The sequence below is a fragment of the Anastrepha obliqua genome, chromosome 3 (assembly GCF_027943255.1).
Source record: "Anastrepha obliqua isolate idAnaObli1 chromosome 3, idAnaObli1_1.0, whole genome shotgun sequence".
Classification (NCBI taxonomy): Eukaryota; Metazoa; Arthropoda; class Insecta; order Diptera; family Tephritidae; genus Anastrepha; species Anastrepha obliqua.
In genome coordinates this window covers 87,279,271-87,298,755 of record NC_072894.1, presented here as the reverse complement: position 1 = coordinate 87,298,755, position 19,485 = coordinate 87,279,271, and the positions used below count along the sequence as shown (strand labels likewise).

Here is a 19,485-nt window from a genome sequence, read left to right as displayed (position 1 = left end):
ATCACACTGTACCAGTGGCTTCATTATTAACATCAGTTCAGCCAGTTTGCTATGTCAGTGTACCACCATGGAGGTTTCGGTTTTCCTCGTTTCGTCCTCGGAGGAAATGCTGAAGTCAGTTCATCAACAGTAGAGTCGAGTTGTAGCTCGGAGTTAATTTGGCACGTCATGCCAGAGAGGTTGCTAGTTTCTATGTTTTCAAACATTCCCCAGTTTATGCGTCTGCGGTTTACGACTGATTTGTACAGTTTAGTCATTAATGCAATACCGCGCGTTAAGTTCCTATGGTCTGAGAAGGAGTTTCTTAAGACACTCTCCAATCTTTTAGAATTTGTGCCCCCTGTTCGTTGACACACGTAATGTTCAGAACTTCCCTCCTATTAGCTGTTAGAAAGATAGGGGTGTCGGCTATATTGGAATAGTGATGGAGGGAGTTGCATAGCGTCATGTGCCATGTAGAACGAGGCAAACCATATTGCCCTTCCGCAGAACTCCACTTAAATTATTGCGTTATCCGCATCGCTAAATTGTATCAATAAGAACACATTAATATGTTTTTTCACTAGTATACTCGACCTGGGTTTACCTTTGCCGGTGACATAAACCAGTTTGAACTTTTTATTGCTCAACCCGCATACACGACCTTTTACGACCCATGGTTCTGGGATCAGCGCGATTTCCTCTTCTCTTCTAGTGAGACGGAGGATGAGTGCGGCTGAAGCTGCCTTACCGTGGTGGAGGTTGATCTGTACAATCCCCACCATCGCTGGTAACGTTGTTGGATGACAGCCAACCACGATTTGGTCAGCGTTCTCTGCGTCGGAAGTAGTGGGGATATACTCCTCATCCTGCAAAGCATCCGACAGCTTGAAATATTTCCCCCATGTCCTCAAGGGAAACCCTTCGGAAGAGTTCGCCTACCATGATGGAATTGGATTCCACCTCGTCGTCTGTTTGACTATTTAACGCAATCGTGATCTCCTCCGCAGATGAGGTCATGTTTTCTGCGGAGCTGCTTTTACTGACTACATCCTGTCTGTAGACATGTGTAGAGTGTCAGTGATTGGAAGCTGCAATTTACCTTCCATTCCTGGTTGGCGAGTGGATCCATTGATTCCTCATTCAAGATTATCACCGCTAGCCTTCTTGTTTGTTTGTTAACAGTAATAATAGCCCCGCCAGTGTCGGGCATATCACCGGTCGTCTTCGTCTAGCTCATCTAAAGGTAGGTCCAGGAAATATGCTTTTTCGACAGGTTGTGTCCAGAGGGAGAGGCGTATTAAATGAGTGGGGTTGGTGGGGCGAAAAGGTGGTTAGTGTCGCGCTGGGTGTCTTCACATACCGGACATATGTTTAGTATGTCGCAGTCGATTCTGGATATGTAGGAGTTTAACCTGCTACAATATCCAGAACGTAATTGTGCCAATGTTACGCGGGTCTCACGGGGAAGCTGAAGTTCGGGTAGTTTGCCATTGGCTGCAATTTGATAGTGATAGCTTTGGGTTTTGAACCAGGTTCATCTGAATGTTACCGACTTCGGCGGTCGCCCTACAGTAGTGCCACACTTTATCGAAATACTATTTCATTGAAATTTAAAACAACATAGATGTTTCAAAGTACGGATTTCAGTCGTGCCCATATTTATGTATGTAAACATATTAAGAGCGCACTTAGAAATTTCCCTGTTGCTAAATTGTATTATTTAATAAAGAAGAAGATTAACTATTGCAGTAGTACCTTCAGGTTTTCAAACATACAAATATGTGTATGATGTTTAATTTTCATAAGTGAAACAAGCAGAAGTTTTTAAGTTGCGCTCCCATTACATATACGAGATTAAACATAATTAGAAACTTTTATAAATATGAACTTTAATGGATTCTTTCAGTTTAACCAGCAGAATATATACATTCAAGATTCAAAAAGGTTCCAAACGGATCAGCAAGTTTTAATCCAAGGAAATCCGGCAATGATGTATTCTACGGCCCCTTTGCCCTCAACTACGTTTGTTGCTGGAGCTTCAATAATATCTCAAATACCTGTTGTGTTTGAGCCAACTCTAACTGTTTCGAATAATTTGTCCAAAGGAAATATTTCAACTGTTGAGAATAAAGTTCCAATTAATAGAATGCAACCAAAGAAAAAAGAGGTTAAAAGGTCCGCCCATAATGCTATTGAGCGTCGTTATCGTACTTCAATAAATGATAAAATCTCAGAGCTTAAGAATTTGATTATAGGCGAATCTGCAAAACTCAATAAATCCGCTGTTTTACGAAAGTCTATCGATAAAATACGTGAGCTCCAACAACAAAATTCAGAAATGCGAATTGAAATACAAAGACTTCAGAATGAACTTTTAAATCAAAGCAGCTGCAAAGTTAAAAGTTTATTAAACTCAACCTTAGTCGAAAAAACTAAAGGAGTAAATAGTGATTGTGATATTAAAAAATACAAAGCTAGAACGGAGTTGTTGCCACATAACAAGCAAACAATTATTACTCCACCATGTAGTGATGAGTCCAACGCTTCACAATCTCCAACACATTCTGATATTTCTTTGCCGTGTTCTCCTTTTGACGGATCTATTAATAACATTAATCCATATAAAAGGAAAAATGTGTCAACTGCAATTCGTGATATGTCTCATTCACGTCTTACCTTATGCATCTTTATGTTGGCTTTCATCGCAATAAATCCGATCCAGATATTTTTATCCAAAACTACCACAACGTTTGGTTCGTATAGCATAGACGGCGGGATCGATGGTATCGCCCAGCGTCGGATTTTAAATATCAAAGATGAAAGTATGTATATAACACCAGTTTTTTTGTTTTTAGTTTTAAAATAACATAACAAAGATAATTTAGTAGCCCCTTCAACTCGCCACTCGCTTCTATCTCCTAAGCATCGAACGTTAATTTTTTAGGATTTTTAGATTGAGTTTTAGGAGTAACTTCTGTGTGTCAAAGTTTGAAAAAATAATAATATGCTTTCCTATAAGATATCGTATGCGTAACACTTGAATTGGCATGACCATGTCTGTTCCATTCTGCCGCACATTGACAAAGTTGTCTACATTATATGTAGGTCCGTCACAATGGGTCACTTCCGTCGGTGCTCGTAGGTACCCAAAAATATTACTTTAAAAAAGCAAAAAAATTAAAAAAAAAAAATGTAGATCACATAAGAATTAATTTTTTTTTTATTTACTAATCATTATATATGTACTAATTTGAGCTACCTTCGTATATTTGTGGTATATTTATTTACAAAATCTTTTGACGTTGGAAAAATACAAAGTAAAGTCAAGCATGTCAGTTGACAAATTCGTAAAGAACTATGAATAATTTTCATCATCGTTATCATCCATCACAACCTGATGTGTATTGACTTTATTTCTGCTACCGAAAGCTGTCAATTTTGAAATCATAGAATAAGTAAAAATTTTACCTTTAATCCATATAAGGTTAAAACGTTAATTTATTTAAGAATTTTATTATTTTTAATATTTATTTTTGGCCAGTTTCATCAAGTGTGCTAAATCTTAAATTTGCATACCCAAGTAACATTCTGCTCTTTATTTGCTTAATGCAGATTTACGTGTATTGCTTAAAATATTGGTAACCTGCTGATTGGCTGTATACATACTGTGGTGCAAATGTATTCCGTTCCTCAGACAAGCTTATTGTCAATATAACAACAACAAAATAATAGTACGCAAAAATAATAGACAAGAAAGACAAAAGTTACGGGTTCATACAGGTTTGAAATTATTCATAACAATATAATGATTACTAGCAAACCCGACCCCCTTCGCTGGGCACACTAAAATAGAATAGATATGGTTTAGAACAGAAAATATATGGTTTTCATATTATTTATTTCTTTATCCTTTATTCAAGCGCTTTGGCATAAACAATATTTTTTGTTTTTCTATTTGTTTTTGAGTAAATATAAAATATAAATTGAAAATCAGGAAAAAAGAAGATTGTTTTTAAATTTCAAATCAACGCATATGAATAAACAATCGTCTTTTTTCCTGATCATCCATGAATTTTTCGTTTCAATTTATATGTTTTATTAAGCATTGGAGCTTTTTTAACCATTATCCATTTATATTTTTCAAAAACAAAAAAACGAAAAAAATTGTTTTTTCCACGAACACATAATTTCATTCGGATTTCAGATTAAATTCTCAAATTTCGTAAGAAATTATTGACTGTTCCAAAATCCACTCCAAAAAAATTCACAAACAATTTTTACATGTTGCACTTACGTTTTTTCCTTATGGCATCCAAATCAGAAAGAAATATTGACACATTGTAACTCACACTGTCAATTTGACAGTTCAGTTCCGCCCCAAGCGTTAAAAAAGTAAGCGACATTATGGCTGGCTCAAAAGAACGCTGTACCCGTTGCCAGTGCTCTGAATTACAACCAAACTTTACGAAACCCATTTTCAATACTTACTTAACAATGTGCATAAGTTTGGTTTAATTCGGTGCAAAGACACGGCGGGTCCACGTTTTGGCATATATTTCGAGACCCTAGTCATCAATAGGTATGAAAATTACCCCATATTAAAGCACTTATCAACAGCTTTCATTTGATACCCATATTGTACATACACAACCAAAGGTTACCCGGGTCCACGTTTTGACCTATATCTCGAGACCCCAGTCACGTAGCGGCATGAAAAATACTCTGTACTAAGGCATTCACCAACAGCTTCAATTTGATATCCATATTGTACAAACACATTCTAGGGTCCACGTTTTGGTCTCTATCTCGAGACCCTAGTCACGGAGCGGCATGAAAAATACTCTGAACTAAAGCATTCACCAACAGCTTCCATTTGATACCCATATTGTACATACACATCCGAAGGTTACCCGGGTCCACGTTTTGACCTATATCTCGAGCCCTATCCACCAATAGGTATCCAAACTATACGGAAACCATCTTCAATACCTTCTTAACAATGTGTGTTAGTTTGGTTTAATTCGGTGCAAACACGACCGGTTAGCGAACACACACAAAAAGTTGACTTTATTTAATATATAAGATTTTTTTCAGTTTGTGTCCGAAAAATCCAAATATCTTACGGAACCCTATTTTTTTCCAAAATAAAATGTAATCCATGTTACTCTTGGATAATGTAGTTTTCGAATGGTGAAAGAATTTTTAAAATCGGTCCAGTAGTTTTTGAGCCTATTCGTTACGAACAAACAAACAAACAAAGTTTTCCTCTTTATAATATTAGTATAGATTAATACGATGACCAATACCTACCATTTACCTCTTCCTTTTACTTCCTCTGTGTGATCATATAGTACAGCTTTGGCTTCTTCTTCTTTGCTGCGTTTATGCCCCCCAAAGAGCTTCGCCTAGTTGTCCACTGGCTTGCATCAATATTGTGCACTTTAAGTTCCTCTGCGGGAGTCACATAATCGCCCCTGGTGACTAAATTTGCAATATGGCGGGCATTGGGATCGCTCATTTTTCTTGTTTTCTTGGCCGTCCTTCGTCCTTAAAAGCTCTTTATTTTATATTTTTTCTAAGCCTTTGCACCGTCATGTGCTTAACCTGAAAACTTTCTTTACGGACCCACCTTTTCGTAATATTTACAACGACTATTTGAATTTTAGTTTCTTGATTGACCATATTAAAGGGTGATCAGATTCGAGGTATGTTTTCCCAATAGCGTTTTTTTGACAGATCACGCGTGACTATTCTCAAACTAAATACATAGTTTTTTCAGTATTCATTGACATTTCATCATGGAAAGACTTATGCCTCCACAACGTTTACAAATCGTACAATTGTATTACGCCGAATTGAAAATCGACGCTCTGTGAAAAGTGTTCATCGCGCGCTCAGGCCAACTTATGTCGATGAGCGATGAGGCCCATTTTTGGCTTAATGCTACGTCCATAAGCAAAATTACCGTATTTGGACTGAAAAGCAACCTGAAGCCATTCAAGAACAGCCATTACATCCATTGAAAACAGCCGTTTGGTGGGTGCGGCCTATGGGCTGGAGGAATTTTCAGCTCATATTTCTTCAAAGACGAGGCTGGTGCTAATGTAATAGTGAATGGCGGACACTATAGCGCCATGGTAAACGACGTTTTGATACCGGAAATTGAAGCCCGTTGCCTCCACAACATTAGGCCGCTACTTGCCAGACAGCCCGTCAAACAATGGATTTACTGCGTCGTCGTTTCGGTGAGCAATTTATCTCTCGTCTCGAACCAGTAGACTGGCCACAGATCGTGTGGGTTTTTATTTGTGGGGTATGTAAAGTCTAAATACTTTGTGGATAAACCAGCTTCGATTGAGGCATTGGAAGCCAACATTACTAAAGCTATTCACGAGATACCGACTGAAGTCCTGATATTTAACTAACCGCTTCGGTGAAATTGAGTCTTAACGGTGAAAAAAGCACGTTTTTAAGCAAAAATTAATTTAAACGAAATTTTGAAGATAAAAAATCATAGTAAAAATGTTTAGTGACGGTGCAATGTTTTTTCATTATCACTAAATGTTTAGTGATCATGCAATTTTTAAAGCACTAGCATTAAATATTCAGTGATAGTGAAATTCGTGGTTTAACTATTACTAAAGAAATAACGATAGTGAAACTATTATTTCACTAATTATTTAGTGCACTATGCGCAACCCTACCATAGGCTACGACGTTTGGCTTTATTCTCCGAAGTCTGCAGTAAAGATGGAAGTTCAATCACTAAATGCTGTAGACACCCTCTCATTATGTTTCAACGGATTTGATAGGAATCTAACGGTGGACCAGAGCTTATTCTAGACAGGGGCGAAGTTAAAGGTCTTTAGTTAGGTGCTCTCCCCATTTGGTTATATCGACATAGCAGTAGTCACGTTCATTTGCTAAACCCTCCTGTACATGAAATGAAGTATGCCGTAGATGTTATGACCACCTTGAGGAATTAACGATCGCCAACTCGTGCGTCGTTTGAAATGTAAAGTAGGACGGTAAACTGCAAAAAGCTTCATAAATCGAGATGATTATAGATAGGTGTAAACTTCGGTCTGGTGTTGGATTCGATGTTGGGCGTTGCAACCTCAAACCCATGTTTAACTCAATGATCGATGTCATAGGATTCTTATCATTCGGGATGATCCGTGGTCTCCCAGAATACTGTTTGTGACACCTTGGACTGTGACATCTCTTCCAGCTTGTCTCTTAATAACCGCCTTTGTGTTTTGGTCACGTATGGTAACACTTAAAATTTTTTTTCGAGACCGAGTTTATTATCACCATAATAAAATATAAATAAATTAGAAAGTATAAGGTATTAAAGTGTGTATATGTATTTTTTATTTTTAAAATGTTAAAATAATATACATTTTATTTTAGGTGTCAGCAATTTTAATATTTGGCAAAGCTACTGTTCTTTTATATTCCTATGGATAATTAACTTTTTAATCGTTTGGACGTGTTTTGTGAAGATTGTTAAATATGTAGATCCATTACGAAATACAATTACTGCTGACTTCTGGAAACGAAAGGAATATGGAGACAAATTATTTGACACGGTAAGTAGAAAAATATACAAAATACTTGCAGTAATAATATATTTACTTAAGGGCAATGTGGAAGCTGCTTATTTGGAGTACGTTTCGTGCTTAAAATATCTTGGAATAATTTTACCAACGTGTATTTCTGAATTTCTGCTTATAACTGCGTGGCAATTCATGCGCCTTTTCATTTATCATATAAATATTGGTTACAAAATTTCACGAAAATCTGAGCCAGCCATAATAAATCAACGTCATAAAAATAATTTACTTGCAAGAGACTTGGCACTTTTCTTTAATAGACTAAACCAGTTGCACTTGACGAGCGAAAGAAATCAGGAGCAAGGACTAACTATATCGTTATATGCATTAGATATGGCACAAGCATCCTATAATGCTCTTAACTATGAGGAGGTGGTAACAATTTACTTAACTTCGGCATTACGAGTAAAACAAAGCTTCCCTAAATCATTGAAGTTTTTTATCCGATACTGCATTAAAAAAGCAAAGCAGGAATGGTTTAAGCATGATCAAGATGCTAAGCAGCATAATTGGATGTTTACCCCTTCTGGATTACAGTTTATAATTGAACACGATTTGCATATAAGAAAAAGTATGCTTACAGATGATAATATTTTTATAGAATTAACAAAATCTGCAGATCCACTATCATATTTACTGAAGGTATACTTAAATACTTTGCTGCGTACATATTTTTCTATTTACAATTTCCATTCCAGAGTTATCAAGAGTATTTGCTCCGTCATGCTATTCAATGTCTGGTGGGTTCAAACAGCAAAATAATTGAGCAAAAGAGAGCGAACTTTAAATCATATGATATTACCAATAGATATGGAGATAATACCATGGCTAGCAATGCAATGTCATTTATAACTTTGTTAAGAGACTCTTTTTCTGAGGAGCATAATAATGAAAAAATTGAGTGGTGGGTTAATGTGCTTGAAATTTCCGTTTTCTGGTTACTAGGCGAAGATCTAAAGGCCAATGAATCATATCAACGAGCCAAGACGCTTCCAACTGGACTGGAAGCTAATAATGATAGCCTACCAAAAGCATTGCACTTAGCCATGCAGGCTAAATTTTTGTTATTGTGGTAAGTAAACTATATTAAAATTCTAATTTTGTAAATATATTTTTATTAATGTGAGTTAACTAGTATCATATTTAAGGTATATTTAAAAATTGTCTGCTGTATTGTAGAAGTTTTCTAAAAAATGTAGACGTTGCATTGTGCTTTCTGAGCGGGCAAAGATCAAAAATTTGCTGCCCCAATATTCAGACGAATTTTTTTCTTATATGTATTGTTGGAAAGGTAGGTAGGTAGAAGTGGCAGTCGGTGTCTAAACCAATTCATTTAGGACATTGCCGATCCATTGTGATACCACAGTAGCAATTTATCTGCTACTCCTCGTTAAATCATTTCGTTTTAAGTGCAAACGCAATTATCTGGCTGACACTTATATCCCTAAGTATAATTTAAAAACAGTTACAGAGAAGATGTCTGACAGTCAAAATGAGGAACGTTCAATCTTTGAGCATGTCGCCCTGGGAGACAGTGGTCTGTGATAAAAACAACTAATGTAAGGACGTCTTTTCAAGACCGATTAAGTAGCGCCTTTGAGCGCCTGCCGTTCCATTTTGGCCAAATTGTTGGAATAACAAAATTTCAAACAAATTCTTTGAATTTCCATCGTTAAATTCGAAGAACACACTCGAGCTTGACTTGTTTACAGTAGCACAGAAAACAAACTATGTGCCATATCACGCTGAAATTTGCCATGTAAGCTTATAACAGTCCTACCAAAAAACAAAAATTTATTTTTGCCATATGTCATCCGTGGACCGTTTTATTGATACCGTCTCGTTCATATTTGAGTAGAAGGTATAGCATAAACGATGTGACGTTAAATGACCCTAGTGATGTTACTAAGAATAAAGCCCAATAGCAATCTGAAGCTATAGGTATAAGCGCATTTGAACATTAATTTCACTCGTGATCATCTTTGCGTACTAGGTGAATTTAATTTTTGCAACTTAATATGGTGTAATAATTCTGCAAACGCAGCTCTCTCACCTAGTAATGTCACTACTAATTTAGAATCTTACTTTGTAGATAGTCTCCTAAGCATAAGTCTTACTCAAGATAACGGAATTTTTAATTATGCATCTTGTGATTATGTCAACTTAAATGATTCCCTTTTAGAATTTAAATCGAATGAATTATTATCAGACTTGAGCATTCACAGCTTCTGTAAAAAAGAAGCGCTGTTATAAGTCACTTTGGCATAATAAGCAAATCAAGAAATTAAAAGATCTTAAAAATAAATACCTCGAGAAATTTAAAGCAACTAGCAATCACTTTAAGTCCTTAGATAATCTGCTTTTCAAGAGCTATATACTTAATACTTAGCGGAACATCACAGCTAATCCGAAGTAATTTTGGAATTTTGTAGAATCTGAAAAGTCGAGTTCAAGTATATGTACCTGCTTCGATGATGTTGGATGATAAATTTGCAAGTACACCTGCCGAAGTAGCTAACTTATTTTCAGACTTTTTTATTATATCTCAGCTGATGAGGTATCCCCTGAACTTTTATCCGAGATATTTATAGGAAATAACTAAATATTGAGAGGTACAAATAGGAAGTACCTAAGTTAATATTGGGAGGTACAAATAGGAAGTACCTAAGTAAATATTGAGTGGTGTCACTGGTGTTACTTGTTTCGTTCCTTCCTTTTACGTCCATAATTCTATTGGTTATGACTAGCAGGATATTTGCAATTTCAGTACAGTAGCGTTGAATATTTATATGTTTAAAAGAAGGAAAAATGACAACAATAAGAACGTTAAGTAAATACAGTATGTCAAGAATGAGTTTTAACGTAGAAAATAAATTAATATTTTTACTTCAATAGCTTCTTTTTTGTACTGATTCATATACATATATCCACAGAATTTAAAGGGAATCAATAAAAAAAACTTCAAATTCTTTGGAAAAACAACAACTAAAGCAAAAAAAAACAAATAACACACTATTTCGACACTGTCAATAAACTGGTTTTACATTTTGCTTTTTCAATTTCTTTGGAATGTGTTACTCGATTAACTTCGATTTACCGTTATCTCTGCTTTGCAATGATTACTTTGATGCTTTCGTTTTATCACTCAGTGAATAATTTTTGCTTTAAATACTGTGTTTTTAAAATGTCTGGCAATAGATTATACTTTGATATTACGCAATTATTATATTATAACTACTACTTGGATAAAAATATTCAGGAATTGTCTGGAATATTTTCGGTAACACGTCAGGCAGTTTATAATGTTATAAATCTAGCGGAAAAAGAGGGTACATTAAAGTAAAAGCGTGCAGGTGGGCCTAAACTGAAATTACTAGACGTGTAGAATGCTTGATGATCCGAAAATTGGATCAAAACCCGAGAATTACTTTGAGAACACTTGAAAAGGAGCTTAACGAGGAGTGTGGTATTGTTGTCTCTCATGAAGCTTGCACACTAGCCGTACTGTACCACAAATATTTATCGAGATCAGCATGTCAGAAACCATTTCCGTCTACACAAAATGTAGAGAGAATATATATAGTAAGTAATTGATAATGTGTCCTTCTGTCTAGCGAGTTTTTTTGTGATTAAAAAGCACTTCATAAGTGCACAAAAAACTATGTTAAAATGGAAGAGCCTTGCTGTGTCAATACTTTTGTTCATCACTGTATGTACATAATTAAATATTAAAATATAAAAGTGCACAGGAGTACAAATGTGACTGAAGATGGTTGGATTCCTTGTAGTAGTGAACATTGGAGCATTCATTCTTCTGAGTAAAGATGTAGTGCAAATTGCGCTCAACTTTCAATTATTTGCACAACAACAAAATAAAATTTAAGTACTAAAATCTAAATATAACCGTGGTTTTATCCGAATTACGGGCGCTTTGACGGCATAAAAAATTTTTATATAAATACTTTTGATTTCTACTTTATTTAAATGAAAAACCAACACCAATCAAAACAAACCAAACAAAAAATGGAAATGCTAATACCTCTCAGCTGCTCTACTTTACTATTACGTTTCAATAATAGTTATTTTGCTACAATAATAATCGATTCAATGTCGATACTAAATACATACCTTCTGTCAAAAAAATATCGGGAATTGTTCATTTAAAAAGCGCGCGTAACACATATGTCTAAATTTTTTTTGCTGAATTGTTGGTACAACTTTCCTCTATAGAGTTTGATAAAGTTGAGCGTGATATGTCAATTTGCTTGTTTTTGGCATGTAATTATGTATATCAGTCAACCGCAGGTGTGTTCTGCGATTTTCACTATGGATAAAAATATCGAACAAAGAATTTGTCTTAAATTTTGTGTTTTGAACGGGGTTTCGTGTGCCGAATCGTTGAAAATATTGCAGAAAGCCTATGGCGAGTGCGCTTTATCAAAAACACGGTACACGAGTCTACGTGTATGCAGAGGGCCGATAAATCGTGGAAGATTTGTCACGATCTGGTCGCCTATCAACGGATGAAAACGGCGACCAAGTCAAGGAAATGGTGCTGGAAAACCATCATTTGAGATTGAGAAGGTAGCCCGTGACCCTTGTCTCACAAATCAACTCGCAACATTTTACACCATCAGTTGGGCATGAGACGAGTGGCTGCTCGACTCGTTCCAAGAGAGTTGAATTTCTTTTCAAAAAATTCATCGGAAGAAGGTGGCTGAAAGTGTGCTTGAGCAAATGAATTCGGACCCAACGTTTATCCAGCGCATCATCGCTTATAACAGGAAATGAGACGTGGTTAATTGAGTTTGACATGCAAACCAACCAACAGGCGGCTGAATGGCGCAATCCACATGAGCCGAGACCCAAAAAACCACGTCAAAGTCGGTCAAAAGTGAAAGTCACTCCGCTCGTTTTCTTTGATTATCATGGTGTTGTGCACTCGGAATTCGTTCCAAATGAGTCTGCGGTTAATAAAGAATATTATTTGGAAGTTATGCGACGCTTGAGAGAGAATGTGTTCAGGAAACGGGCCACTTTGTGGAAAGAAAACTCGACAAATATCATCGAACAGACCAACCATCGTATTCACCGATTTCAGCCCCCTTTGACTTAAATTGCCATTCCGCGGGCACCGCTTTGAGTCGATAGAGGTCATTAAGGAGAATTCGCTGAAGGAGCTGAAGAAGATCTCTTCAAACGCGTTTAAAAGGCGCTTTGATGACAGGATTAATCGTTGGCATATGTGTATTGCTTTGAATAAAAAATAAATAAAAATGTTGAGTTGCGACAAAATAAATGTTGATGATTAAACAGTTATTTTGCGTTTTATTGAACAATTCCCGGTACATTTTTGACGGAATGTGCATACATTATGTTACAAACATAATATATTTCACATTTATGGTATTTTCAAAACCCTTTTCCTTCGACATCGTTTCTGTTGACATTACGCTAATTATTATTTTGTTCAAACTTATTTACCAATACATTCCAAAATACCAATACATTCCAAATAACAAAAGTAAAATAAAACTATTATAAGAAATCTACTTGTAACTTGCAGGTGCGGCGGTAATTTAGCAAAAGCTGACTCGAAAAATGTTAATGATATCTGTAATCGATCCAGCAACTACCTTCAAGAATGTCTAACACTTAATAAAATTACCAGTGTGAAAGAAATTAAGCTGGTGAGTTTAAAAAACTTGTACTTTAAGATAAAAATAATAGTATCGGTATGATGTGACGAGTTTTTCTCGCGCAGTGAGAGCTTGAAATTTAATTTTTTACCGATCGACTTTCATTTTACGTCCAAATGTGAATATAAAAATAAAAAAGCGAAAAGATGAATACTTAAATTTTTCGCTGAATTTATGTTATCAAAGTTCTAAGTATAATTTGTATAATGTGCAAGGCATTTGTTTACATTTATGTACAAACGTACATATCTATTTATGACTTACTTGTAGATTTTATATTTTTCAATTACATCAATTGAGATTTAATATATTATATTTTTCTTTGTACAATTTCAAATTTCGTTTTTCGTTTACTATGTTCGTTACCTCAGAATTAGTACAGTTAATATTTTTCGAAGTAAATCTTACTGTGCAGTTTAATGTATGTAGCCCTAACCGTTCTTTTTTTACATTTAACGTCTGTTAAATGTCTGCATTTGAGTAAGATAGAGTTAATAAAATTTCATTGATTATTTACGTGTGGAAGTTCATACTCATCATTAAAGTTTTTATTTTATAAAATTTTTTACCACAGCAAAATGGGAAGATTTTTCAAATTAGCCATGGAACAGGTGCTATGTTATCATGGTTATCACAGATGGTATGGTTTGTTTATATTAATTTGGTCTGTAAATTGGCAAATTTTGTTTAAAACAAACTGTTATCCTAGACGGTGTGTGGTAATGATTGAGGGTGAATGCTCGGAACTTTTATTGCATCTTCAGGGCTGCTACAAGACAGTATTTAAGTGTCTATACTCTTCGTTTAGTTTATTAATGATATTAGTACTTTTTTTCGTTTGCCAATTTTCATCTATATTCAGAAATATTTGAAAATATTTCCTGCGATTAGATATACAGAGATATGCACCTATTCATTGCAATAACATTTCTTTAAGTATCAAAAAATATTTTCACCTTATTTTCGCCCAGTGTTTTGTAATCTTATAGTTTTGCTAATATTTTATTTCAACCTAGAAGAGAAGGCCAGAGAAAGTAGAAGGCCATTACTCTCTCGTTTGTTTTTAGTGTGATTAAAGGAGGTCAATTTATTTTCATAAACCTGTTAGAACTCTAGGTAATACTTACTTATTTCACCTTAAATTGCTTAACACGAACTATGCGCGTAATGGTCTTTTCGCCCGCGCACTTAGAGAATTTGACGACATCTCGAACTCCATTTCGCTTGACTTTTCGGTGGGAAAGAAGGAATATTAAGAATTTATAAACTTTTTTATTTATTTATTTAATTATCTTTAATAATTTAAGATTTCAAATAAATGGAATGAATTAAAATTTCTTACACTCTTCGCAGCAGCGATCACTACCCGACTGCAATTTAGCGTAAAGTACGTAGATAGTAAGTGGTCAGCTCCAAAATTAAAAACCTTAGAAGTTTCTTTACTAACAGAAAATGCAGAGTGTAGCATAAATATTTAATTTTAGTGATGTACGTCTAGAGTGAAATGTTAACATGCAACACTGTAAATGAATTCCAAACTATCATACTTGCACTCCAACATATATGTGCATATGCAATCCAGAAGAGCTTTTATTTTGGAAACTGTGTTCAAAATCTCTGCGCTTGCCTTTAAGTTTTGGAATAACAAATAGTATAATTGGCACTCAATGTGGGGCAAACCTCTCGAGTAACTTCAAATCACAACGCCGAAGCGAAAGGCTTGCGAATAACAATATGATATCTCAAATTATTTCCAAACAATTTGATCGACTTATGCAAGATGTCAGGCATTATAATACACAAACTGGTTCAGTCAGTAATTGCTCTGCTTGTTATAATGGTGAACGCAATTAGACTAAAGTTGAGGGAATTATTGCTGCTGAATCGACATTTAAAAAAGCCGTTGATAAAATAAATGACGCCGACGCAATCACAGGTATGTCGATGATTATAGAAAGCGGCACCGCAGTATAATGTTGTGGTGTGCTAGAAAAGGCTAAACCCTTTAACGATGTAGGAATGCTGTGAGAAATTTTAATTGGCACATATTCTAGTATCACCCTTCTTGTGGATTGGGCAGAGTACACTAAAATTCCAATCGGTGGGCATGCTTTCATCTGGCCATATTTTGCATAGCTAATGCAAGCACCTTACCAGCTCCTCGCCGCAGTGTTTGAATATCTCAGCCCGTCGGTCAGAAGAATGACAGCCCCGTCGTCAACGATTGAGGTATCGGGATCTTCACATTCTATGTGACATTTGCAGTTGTCACTATTTAGCAGTTTCAAGTGTTCCCTCCATAATTCAAGCACGCTCTGGATGTCAGTCACCAGACCGCCGTCTGATGTCGAGAACTTCTTGAGCCAGTTTTTAAGGACCTCTTTCTTCTCGAAGATAACATCTTGCATATGGTTTGACATGGAGCGGAAAAGATGGTAATCGGTCGGTGCAAGGTCCGGAGAATATAGCGAATGCTGAAGAACCTCCCATTCAAGCTCTTGGAGTGCGGCTTTGACGACTTGTGCAACATGGGCCTCGATCAGGTATTTTCAGTCGAATAGCCTCATTCACGCGGTGTAGCGGTGTAGTCAATGTAGAGCTCCTTGGTGGCCGTGGCTCTCTTTTCGAGCATTTCCCAGTGCACCATCCCCTAACAGTCCCACCAAACACATATCATTATCTCGACTCTCGGCTTCGGCGTATCTCGTTGAGCCACCCACTCCTTTCTTTGCTTCATATTGATGTATAGGCACCTACTGTGACGATTCGTTACAATAAGAGCTGTTTATGACCACGTGTTGCTCGATGGCGGGCGAGATACTGAGAATCAATTTGAAGGCGACTTTCTTTTTTTTTCGTTGAGCTCGTGAAGCACCCAGGCTCACAATTTCTTGGTAAATCCCATTGAATGAAGGTGATTGAGAATCGTTTTATGAACGTTAATTTTTTTCACCAATTCAGAACTGGTTTAGCGATCGTTCTCCTTCAAAAGAGATTTGTGACGTTCTTCATCGAATTCAGAAAGCCTTCCGTTTCGGGATGTGTCATTGACGTCAAAGTCGCCGTTTTTGAACTTTGCAAACCACTTCCGTGCTGTATATTCGTCTATTACACCTTTTTCGTACACGTCGCAATTTTAGCGGCAGCCTTTTTACATCGGTGAACGGCAAAGAAGAACAGGTGTCGCAAATGTTGATTTTTGCATCCTGAGTATTTCATTTATAAGCCACAAGACTAATAAAAATTAAATAATTCATAAATACAATTAACACAGTTTTGTAGAGCAGAAAGAGTTCTATCGAATGAATACTTACCCTTTGCCAAACAGCAAACAAATCGTTGTAAAATAAAAGAAAATATAAAAACACTATGAACTTATTCCCCAAACAATATATTCTCTAACGTATATATAAATCTTTGGATATGGCGTAAAAGGTGTATTTCTAGCAGTTTCCATTTGAAGCATTTATTACTTTCATTTCAAATACTCAAAAATAATTTGCAAAACGCACCAATTTCAAATCGAACGACATTCCGAACATTCCTGTACAACCATATAACTAGCCTAATCATGTACATGCAATGAAATGCTGATACAATTACTTGTAAATATGATAGAATTAATACGCATGAAATTGAAATTTGAAAGGTCGAGCAAGAAGCACTGAGGGATTTAGTACCTCCTAAAACACTCATTGTATTTAAATGGCCTGAGGGAGAGCCAAGGAGGAATGGAGAGATATAACAGAAGGAAGAATATAGGATAGAATAGAGAAATAGTAGTGAGACCTGTGAGAATTTCCAGATTCCTTGGCAAATCTGAAAATATCCTCCGAATTCTCCTCGTTCTCATGACATCGGAACCTTAAAATCGCAGTCTTGTTCTAGCAAATGCGGGACTATCACAGAGAAAATGCTCAGTGATATCCGCCTCCTCGAAGCTAGACAGGCAAATCGGTCCTCAACCAGTCATATGTTGACCCCACGGATTGTGTCCTGTAATAATACCGACCATCAACCTAGCATCTTTTCTTCCAAGTTTTAGAAGAAAGTCCGACAGTTTTCTGTTGGGCTTGTAACAATACTTTTCAGCTCTGCAGCGTTTCTAGGCATACATAATCGCTTGATTCCTGCAGAATTAATTCCGGTTATTGCCTCTGGTCCCTGTGGGGGAACCGCTCATTTTTTTCCGTTTGGAAAACAGTTGCCATTCTTCCCATAACATAATGGTACTTATAACTATCGTTTAAGTATCATCCGGTTCCAGAACCTATTTCATTCTTGGACCCATCGGTAAAGAAAATATCCGTCAAACCTCTTTCATTGCTCAAATTTTCTTCCAAATGAAAATATTTCTCTGTACCTTTGTTCCAGAAACCATATTTATGGAGCCTACATATTGATTTTATTGCTTCCTGTTGTAGTCCGCCGCCACCAAACCACATAAGCATAAGTAGTGATTGGTCTGATAAGTGCTGTGCATATCCACACGACTACAGCAGGTTTCAGACTCCAAGTTTTGCGAAAGGCTCTACGGACTTGTTGAAAGATCCTCAATGCGCGATCCGCCTTTAGCGAGTTTCCCAAGTCAGTTTCTTATCCAAGACTACTCCTAGATATATTTAACGGCCGCCGTAGCCGAATGGGTTGATGTGTGATTACCATTCGGAATTCACAGAGAGAACGTTGGTTCGAATCTCGGTGAAACACCAAAATTAAGAAAAACATTTTTCTAATAGCGGTCGTCCCTCGGCAGGCAATGGCAAACCTCCGAGTGTATTTCTGCCATGAAAAAGCTCCTCATTAAAATATCTGCCGTTCGGAGTCGGCTTGAAACTGTAGGTCCCTCCATTTGTGGAACAACATCACGACGCGCACCACAAATAGGGTGTACCCAAAAAGGGTGTAGGCGCCAATTATATATAAATATATATATTATATATTTAACTTTCTCAGAAAGACTGAGTGTCACACTTTTCAGTGCTGGAAGACTAAGACCATCCAATTTCCGTTTTCTCGTGAACAAGTCTAAGGTAGTTTTGTACGGATTGACGGAGGGACCTTGTCTCGTGCACCAGTCGTCGCGTTTATCCAGAATTTTCTGTACGTTCATGCAAAGCTAGAGCACAGACATCGTTCACATATGCTTGGACATGAAATCCGATTTCCTGCATCTACGTTAGCGGAGAATCTACGACGAAGCACCACAACAACGGAAAAAGAACGCCCCCTAGGGGCATCCTTTCTTGTCCCTGACAGTAATTAGTTCGTCACTATTCTCACCAGCGATTAGCAACCTATCAGAGAGTATGAAATGGTTTGATTAATTCCGCGTCGTTCGGCAGAGGAACATATTGAGTCAAAAGTGGCAGTACCATTGATTACTCGTCAACTTCCAGCCTGGGAAGCATGTTGACTTCTACTAAGTGGACTACACGGCAATACCCTCACTCGAATATGTTTCTCTATCACTCTTTTAGACTTTTCAACAAGAACGATGTCAAACTTATTGGTCTAAAACTTATATAGGTATATATATTATATATACCTATGTTTCCTTCTTTCTTTAGCATCGCTGAATATATTTCATCAGGTCCAGGGGACTTAAAGTTTTCAAATGAAGATAAGGAAAAGCTTATCGATTCTTCTGTCACTATCTAACTAGCAAAATACCAGCTATACCTAGAGGTCCCACCATTGTTACCGTTAATGTCAATTCTGCTTTCTGCTTCAGAAAGCGTTCTACTGCCCGGAAAATGGGTTTCAAGTGGAGCATTAAACATTTGCGATTTGGAAATGGTATATAAATCGTCAGGTTTTCGAATATAATCCAGCCTAACTGAAGCCTACTTGAAGAACCTTACAAAGTCTAGCTTTTTCCTTCTTTTCTTCGACTGTACTACAGAAATTTCTATAAGATTCAAGCTTGGCTTGCCTCACTTTTCTGTCTCTGTGTAAGTCAATGATTAGTCCAGTCCACTTTTGTTTGCGTTTTTAAGAGCTTCAGCGTTCCACCTGCTGAGTAGGCACAGTTTTGCCTGAGTGCAACTGATTAAAGTACCTTCTAATTAGGGGACTCCTATTGTAGTTCCTAAGATGTGTACTATTTTCTTTGTCATAAAGACAACCTAGAAAATACGTCTGCAGTAGTATTATAATTCTAGTGTTTCTTCACACTCATTTTCCAA

The 19,485-nt window shown here is 36.5% G+C and overlaps 1 protein-coding gene across 1 annotated transcript in view; it reads left to right on the top strand.

The window, feature by feature from the left end:
• The window catches only part of LOC129243121 (sterol regulatory element-binding protein 2), a 29,061-nt gene that overhangs the window by 4,971 nt on the left and 4,605 nt on the right, over positions 1 to 19,485 (top strand). Inside the window, exons 3-7 of the mRNA XM_054880267.1 lie at positions 1,889 to 2,804; positions 7,396 to 7,574; positions 7,626 to 8,240; positions 8,297 to 8,670; positions 13,165 to 13,288. Coding sequence (XP_054736242.1) covers positions 1,889 to 2,804; positions 7,396 to 7,574; positions 7,626 to 8,240; positions 8,297 to 8,670; positions 13,165 to 13,288 — 2,208 coding nt within the window. The remainder of the gene's footprint in view (positions 1 to 1,888; positions 2,805 to 7,395; positions 7,575 to 7,625; positions 8,241 to 8,296; positions 8,671 to 13,164; positions 13,289 to 19,485) is intronic.